The sequence below is a fragment of the Arachis hypogaea genome, chromosome 14, assembly GCF_003086295.3.
Source record: "Arachis hypogaea cultivar Tifrunner chromosome 14, arahy.Tifrunner.gnm2.J5K5, whole genome shotgun sequence".
NCBI classification, from domain to species: Eukaryota; Viridiplantae; Streptophyta; class Magnoliopsida; order Fabales; family Fabaceae; genus Arachis; species Arachis hypogaea.
The window spans coordinates 137,727,560-137,736,514 of record NC_092049.1 but is presented as its reverse complement, the minus strand read 5'-3'; the positions used below and the strand labels follow the sequence as shown (position 1 = coordinate 137,736,514).

The following is an 8,955-nucleotide window of genomic DNA, read 5'->3' as shown; positions in this document are numbered from 1 at the left end:
AACAAAGAGCTAGGATGTTTTATTCGAGTTTAATTTTGATACGCTGACAATATAAAATATTTTATATAATTATATAATTATATCTATATTTTTTTAATAATTATTTATGTGATTAATATAAAAAATATTTATTTTTACTAATATGATATTACATAATTAAATATATATATATATATAAAATTATTTTATATTATCAAAATTAAATTCTTTTTATATTGACATATAAAATTTTTGTTTTCTAGTCATTAAATTATTATGCTCAAAATATTTATCCCAATAATCAATATGTATACCAAATATGGATGGTTCGATTCTCACCTTTATTATAGAAAAGTGATAAAAGTTCGGACCAATTTTCATGAGTTGGTGCCACAAAAAAAAAAAAATTCTATTACCTTACAACATATGGCTCCGTTAATTGGGCTACTTATTAATTTGGTTTTTAATTAATAACATATCTTTTCCATTTCACTTTCAACGTCCTGGCCGGTTTTAAATCTCAAACGTCGTCTTCATCATTTCACTTTCACCAATCATCATCCTGTTTTTTTTTATCCTAATTTTCTTAGCTAGCTTCCCTCTTAATTATTTACAAAAGAATATAGAATCAATTTTTAAGATTTAGAATTTATAATTTAAAGTATAAAATTAAAAATTTATAATTAAGGATTTAAATTTTAAAATAAAAAAATAATTTTAAAAAATTAATTAATATTAACTGAAAAAAATTGACTCCATAACATTATTTTTGTTTATAATTTATAAGTAGATATAACGATGCCCAAACCCATTTGTCAAATCCTTTTGGCACACTTTAAACTTGCTCTTTTGCATACAAACAAATTTAAATAGCTGTATTATTTTTCAAATTCTAATGTATAGAATTAAGAAAAACACAATCTAGGTGTATGATGAATATATAAGACACAAATCATTAATTATTAAATTTATGATAAGGAGTTTTAAATTTTCTTGACAAAATCTAAGTCATCTGTTCTAGCTAGTACTTAAAATAAATCTTAAATTTAAGTTTAAATATTTTAAAATTAAAGCTAAGTAAGGTATAACAATAAAATGGTTAAAGTTAATCAAAAATAAAAAATAATAAAAAATAAATAAAAATAATAAAAAGTAGGAACGAAAGTGGAGTAATTGACATCATGTAAATTATTATAGAGAGTAAATATACTTTATTTTATTTCAGGGCGTGTAATTATATATTTTGACTATATATATATAAAATTAAAAGTAATTTGTGTTATTTAATTTGAACAGTCCCAAATTGCACAACTCATATTTTTATATAGGAAAATGAATAATGTTATATGTACCATTTATAAATAATATTTTTTTTTTGTATATTTCTTTTTATATTTAACACTAAAAATAATTAATAAAGAATAGAAAATGATAAAAATTTTGTCTTTTATTCTATGCTCATCGATACAAGCATTGATGGTGGAAGAATAAGAAGAAATAAAGCCAAAACTTTTTATTAGTCCACATCGCCGTCTATTATATTCTTCCCTTTCCCAAATCCCAATTCATCAGTGCTCTCTGTCTGGTGATCAAGGGTTCTATCATTATTTGATTTTGGTAGTAGTGGAGATTAAGGAATGGACGGAGGTGCAGAAATGTTTGTTGGGAATTATAAGTTAGGAAAAGTGATTGGACATGGATGTTTTGGTAAGGTTAGAATTGCTCAACATTTACCAACCGGTCATAAAGTTGCTATCAAGATCCTTAACCGTGACAAGATCAACCAAATCAAAATGGAAGACAAAGGTAGTACTCACACTATTCTATCTCTTCTTCCTTATAGTCTATAGATATGAAACTTGTAATAATAATAACTGATTTTTGGTGCAGTGAGAAGAGAAATAAAAGTTCTAAGAGTGTTCATGCATCCTCACATCGTGCGGCTTTATGAGGTTGTAGAAACTTTAACTGACATTTATGTTGTTATGGAATATGCCGAATCTGGAGACCTCAATGATTACATAATAATACAAAAGGATAGGTTGCCAGAGGATCAAGCTCGCAAATTTTTTCAGCAGGTAAATATATATATAGGATTGTATATTATATAGACTTCAATTTAGAGAATTGGATCGAACTTTCAGTTGGATTTGATTAATTGGTATCAGATCAATTCTGTTAAAAAAAAAATAGTTTCGCAGTTAATCGGTTAAAAAAAACAATCAAAAAATTAGTTAACCAGTGAAATCGATGTAATTTTCTAGTGATTAATCGATTTAAAATAATTGTCATCAAACCACTCGTCTCAAAAATTTAAGTTAACGAGAGAAAATAATATGAATGGTTATATCTCTAAATTTTTGGAGTTCACTAAAGATTAAATTCTAGATTTTTTAGACATAGAACTCTAAAAATATTAAATCACAAAAAACCAATATTTTTAAAAAATTATATATTTTATACAATATATTATTTATTAGAATTTAATTAATTTTTATGCACTCTCAATATAAAGTAATTTTACACATGCATTCAATTACGTAATACCACATCAGTAAAAATAAATATTTTTCACATCGACTACGTAAATGGTCATCCCAAAAAATAAATGTGATTGTATAACTGTGTAAAATACTTTACACTATCAATAAATCAAAATTAAACTCTATTTATTATATCTAGTTCCATTTCATTTGAATCTTAGTGGATCTTTGAATCTCTATTTCTATCAATCTCGTGATTGGTTCGATTTCAAAACTTAATTATTATATATGAATAACATTTTTGTTTGTGGTTATATGGAAGTAGATAATCTGTGGAGTGGAGTACTGTCACAGGAATATGGTGGTACATAGAGACCTGAAGCCAGATAATTTACTTTTAAACTCTAAAGGTAATATCAAAATTGCAGATTTTGGGTTTTGCAACATCATGAGAGATGGTCACCCTCTTACTACAAGTTGTGGAAGCCCCCTCTATGCAGCTCCAGAGGTTTGCTTTACTTTCAAAATTAAACTTCTTAGCAATTTAATTTCTTAGTTAGTAAATGATATTGTCTCATTACTTTTTGAAAAATATATTTGACACAGCTTTAATTCTTTGAAATGTATGCGATCTCAATTTATTTTAAGTGGTACATGAATGTATTAAAGACTAAAATATTATTATATATGTTATATGTGTAAATAAAAAATAGCTATTGTACATTTTTATATAAATATATAATTATGTTATGTGTGTATTATAAATTAACTATTAACTAATTAAATAATGTAAATACATATAGTGGATGATTCGATAATTTATTTTTTGTGTGATAAATCATAGTATTTTTTATTAATACATGTGTTGTTTTATATATTTTTAACGTGAACTTAACATCACTACAAAAATTTTTAGCTAAACCAGTATAACCCGTGTGTTTCTCATTAGAGATAGATTAGGTTGATATTATAGAAATATTTTAACAAATAATAAAATTAATATTAAATATACATTTGAAGGAATAATTTGTTGCTGACTTGCTGTTGTTATTAAATCTTGAGTGATTATTAATTATTTTTCTTTTTCATCTCATATTTTCTTTAAAAATGTTATTTGTACATTAAAATCAGCTACTAATATATTTGTGTATAAATACATGTGTAGTTTAATTTATTTTCAATGTGTATTTATATTTCAATATATATTTATATTAGTAGCTAATTTTAGTAGCTGATTATAGTGTACACTTAGTATAACTTTATTTTCTTGGTTACACTTTTATGAACATGCAGGTTGTGTCGGGGAAACAGTATGCAGGACCAGAAGTAGACGTTTGGAGCTGTGGAGTAATTCTATACGCTCTTCTTTGTGCTCACCTTCCTTTTGAAGATGACAATGTTCCAAATCTCTTTAAGAAAATTAAGGTAGTATATCTACTTTCTTTATGATCATAGTAATTAATTAATTAAGTGGAATAATAATAATAATAATAATGTTGTATCTAAGTTATTTTCCTATTATATAGTAGTCATATTTTTGAGAATCTGAATCCAAAAAATCACCTAGTTTGATTAAGTTAATTAAGAATCGGTTATCACATCGATTCAGTTCAAGGTAAAAAATTATTTAAGAATTGATAAAAAATTGAAAAAACTGGTTAAACAACTGTTTAATCAATCGAATTGGTATAATTTTTTAGCAGTTAATCAATTTAAAATAATAAATCATAAAAACTTAATTTTTATAAAAATTTAAATATTTTATATATAAATATATTATTTTATTATATTTAATTTAATTCTAATTAAATATTTAAACCATTGAAATTTTAATTTGACCAATCTGATTATCGGTTAGATTTTCAAAACATTGTATAACATAGTTATTTGAAGTAGGGGTGTAAGTTACCGAACCGAACCGAAATTTACCGTAAAACCGAGTCAAAATTTACAACAACTGAATAGAAAAACAAAAAAATCGATTTTTTTTTATTTTTTTTTCGAATTAAACCGATCAGTTCGGTTTGGTTTTCGGTTGGCTTGACAAAAATCGAACCGAAGAAGTGGCTTAGTAATGCATTGAAATGGAAATTTTAGACTTAACAAATGTGTTTGTTTTATGTTTAGTTGTTGAAATTGTGTTGAATTTGAATGTAATGTAATGTTATTTCAGTTTATTGATAGTTTTGAATATCATTTTACCGAGATTAATTTTCTATTAATTAGGATTTAAAAAAAAAACCGACCGAACCAAACTGCTTTTAATTCGGTTTGATTGTTGCACAAACAACAAACTAATTGATTGGTACTCTATGAAAATCGAACAAATCGGTTTAGTTGGTTTTTGGTCCAAAACCAAACCAAACCGAACCGATAACACCCCTAATTTGAAGCATGTAATTATAATTTTGATATATAGGGTGGGATATACAGTGTTCCTCGTCATGTATCAGCTGGTGCTAGAGATTTGATAAAAGGGATGCTGGTGGTTGATCCAATGAAAAGGTTGACTATACCTGCCATTCGTCAACACCCATGGTTTACACTTCATCTACCTCCATATTTAGCTTTTCCACCACCACCTCATACCATCCAACAACAAAACAAGGTTTCATCTCTTTACACATTTGTACATTTTATTGATAAAATCAACCAATTGATATCATGATTTTGTAGATTGTTGATGAGGAAGTCCTTCAACAAGTGGTGAATAAAGGATTCAACAAGAATCAATTGGTTGAATCACTTCAAAACAATATACAAAATGAGGGTACTGTAGCATACTCTTTGTTATTGGACAACAAGCTATGTGATTCCAATGGCTACCTTGGACCAAAGTTTCAAGAATCAATGGTGAGCTTAATTGCTTTCCGAATAATAATTTCTTTAACATATCAATTATGATATGTTTATAGTTTACTAATGAGTATTAGAATTGAGATTGAATGAGTTTTATTCAATTCTAAAAGCTAGTTCAAAGAGTGAGGATTGTCTTGAACTTATAAATTATACAGAGACTATATTTTAGATGTAAAACTTGTAATAATCAATTGCGGTTTTGTAATGTGACTTGTTAGGATTTGGATTTTAACCACATCCTTTCAAGGGAAGTTGTTTCTTCAGTTGTTGGTCCCTGCTCTTCAAGATCTATGAACAATCCAAGAGTATCATTGAGACCTCAGTTCTCTGTTGAGAGAAAATGGGCCCTTGGGCTTCAGGTAAGGGCTTTACAAACAATAATTATATTAAGAATTTCGCTACGGAGCCAATGGAATATTTGTACAATGTGTATAATGAGTTATTTATTCAGCCTAATATGAGTTGAAAAATAAACATTTAGAATAAAATACTACTAATTTCTCAAACATAATACACCCATAGTCCCATACTATCCAGAATAACCATCTGGGTACCAAGGATAATAAACATCTGATATCCTACTGAATCGAACATCCCTAAACCCCATTGTACACATTGTACAGATACTCCATTGGCTCCCTATACTTCCTCTTATATTAAATTGATCAGTTATAATATTGTTTTTCATATCAAAAGATGGCAATCATAGTTAGTAAATATCATACTTGTTAACTAATTTGAATTGGTATAATGGTTAATTCATCTTTAAATAGAGTTCTAATTCGCGACGAATTAATTTTTAACCTGTAAGGATGGAAAATACTGTGAAAAACTGAAAAAAAAAAAAAAACAGACTTTATTCTGAGTATTTTCTATTATTCCGACTTTTGATGAAATACGAAAACTCATCAGTTTGTATAGCAAACAAATTATATAAAGAATGGTATTTGCAAAAATAATTTTGATTTAACTACCTTGTAACCTAAAACAAGATTCATGTACTTATGTTTCAGAAATTAACATTATGTTTAATAAATTGTGACAGTCTGGTGCCCATCCTCGCGAGATAATAAGCGAGGTCCTTAAAGCTCTACGAGAATTACAAGTTTGTTGGAAGAAAATTGGGCATTACAACATCAAGTGTTTGTGGGTTAATAATCATGACCTTGGAGATTATGGTTCCAACAATGTTGACAATTATATTGCTACTTCCTCTGCTTCAAATGTCATCAAATTTGAAGTGCAGGTAATTAATAATAATTTGCCCTTCTAATCAAATTATTTTAATTTCCATGACATTATTATATATTCTCATCATTATTTATCAAACAGCTTTACAAAGCTGCAGAAGGAAAATATCTGCTTGATCTTCAAAGGGTTCAAGGTCCACAGCTTCTTTTCTTGGATCTTTGTGTTGCCTTCCTTGTCAAGCTTCGTGTCCTCTAAAGTCTAAACTAATAATTTAACTTACTTATTTACCTTCATTCACAAATATAAATCATAGGAAGATAGATTGAAATATAAATCATAAAATTCGAAACAAGTGTATGTTTCGGTATGAGACTATGAGTATTATATAAATAAAATAGCAATCGTGTTAGGTATATACTAAAATCAGTTATTAATATATATAAAATATATATTAAAAATAAATTAAATTTTTTATATATTTATACATAAATATATAATGACTGATTTTAGTTTATACTTAATATTTTTAATAAAATAGTATAGTCTATGATAGTGGTCAATAATCTTTTGACCAATATGTAACCAATTGATAAAAAAAATGTGTGCAATATTAGTTCAGTATAATAATGTGAATGTAAATTATACTCATGGATGTGTGTAAACATGTGTTTATTATAATGGATTGTCCAAAAATTAATCAATTATTTGAAAAAAATTATTGACCTTCTAAATATTTTGTAAATATAAATGTAAATCTAAATTTTGTGCCCATCATTAAAGAAAGTAGTAAAATTGCATGGAGGTATGATGAGGGACAGATGGTAAAGCCAACAATTTCAGAACATAGCTAAGTTTTTAATTAGTTCCTACAGCTTAAAACTTTATTATTATATTTTATACAAATAATCATGACAATAGATTCCCTAAATTTAATTTTTTACCCGATAAAATCATCTATAACATCTTTTCATCACTTAATCAAAGTAGCTATACCAAGTTATGGGTTTTATGGTGAGAAAGATGCTCCTATAAAGATGCGTAAAAATATTTATGTGTCGCATTATTATTGGACGTATTAATGTATCGGTAATTTTTGAATTTCTTAACAAATTAGAATAAAACCAATTTTTTTTATAACAATAACAATAAACCTAATTGTTATCAGATCCGGTTGAACCGACCAATTTACATAATCCACTAGATTATGGATTTTTTTTTTGTTTTTTTAAAAAATAAAAATCAGGGATATATTTGTCTTTTTATCAAAAAATTTAAACATGATTCGATTTAGATTGTGTAAATTAGTCGGATCAAATTGGGTCTAATAATTATAGTGCGGACAATTGAGTTTATTATTGTTGCTATAATAAACCGATTTTGTTCTGGTTTATTAAAAAATAAATTATTAACCGGTTTAATAAAGATGTCCAATAATATCATGACACATGTAAACGTCTTTAAAAAAAAATATTTTTAGTGTCTTTATCGAAGTGGTCTCCTTATGGTGATAAAACAAAAGGTATTTGTGTTGAGTAAATAGTCAAATTCGTTTTTAAAAGATCATTCGTTCTCTAAATTAGTTATCAAAAGATTTTTTTAATTGAATTCATCATTTATATATTTTAAGTTTGTCTTATTGATCTGACACCTTCAGACTTTAATATATCTAATAGTCATAATTGACTGCTAACATAATAAATTTATACAATTAGATTAAATTAATTCTAAATTAAAAAAGACCTTAAGATATTGAGCAAAAGAATTAATATGATTAATTTAAAATTTTTGAAAGACAAATTTAATTAAAAAATTTTGTCAGAGCCCAATTTAAAAAAAATAATCTTTTAGAGACAGATTTGACCGCTTAATCTATTTCTGTTAGTCACGTAGAAATTAAAGAATAAGTTAATAAAGCTTCCGAAGAAAACCATGGGCTAATGAGGAATAGCATCGTCTTTTATTTATTTAACTTTTGATAGAATTACGATAGTGGAAACAGATAGCAAGTTGTTGATGCTTGCTACTACCATGAAATAATTGACATAGCAAGATCCTTAGAATCACTTTATGGGTGGATCCTAATACACAACCATTCATGTCGCTTTACATCTTACTTTAGCATATATATCTTCCACCTTCCTAATATTAATTCTAAGCATATGCTTCTTGGCTCCGAAAATCTCTTTCAAGAAATAAGGGTTTGATTAGATAAAATTACATTAGTTTCAAGTTTTATTATACGTTTAGCTGTTTTTCTTTTCAACTTTACAATTTAACCCTCTGCTCATCGTTTACACTATTCTTAATTTCTTACACATTCGTTTTGTAACATATAATACACTAACACACACATTTACCTTATAGTTTAAATTTGATCACCATAATATTGTTATGGTAAAAACTTAGGTAAAGTCGAGTTCATGTGAAATTGATAGTTGAGAGC

At 26.5% G+C, this 8,955-nt stretch overlaps 1 protein-coding gene across 1 annotated transcript; it reads left to right on the top strand.

Moving 5' to 3' along the window:
- The first annotated feature begins 1,454 nt into the window (after positions 1–1,454).
- On the top strand, positions 1,455–7,160 carry LOC112744512 (SNF1-related protein kinase catalytic subunit alpha KIN10). The gene is made up of 9 exons (XM_025794172.3): positions 1,455–1,785; positions 1,870–2,057; positions 2,788–2,970; positions 3,756–3,887; positions 4,882–5,070; positions 5,139–5,315; positions 5,540–5,680; positions 6,367–6,567; positions 6,654–7,160. Exons 1-9 carry the CDS (start codon positions 1,617–1,619, stop codon positions 6,765–6,767), a joined length of 1,494 nt encoding a protein of 497 aa, XP_025649957.1. The 5' UTR covers positions 1,455–1,616; the 3' UTR covers positions 6,768–7,160.
- The last annotated feature ends 1,795 nt before the right edge of the window (positions 7,161–8,955 follow it).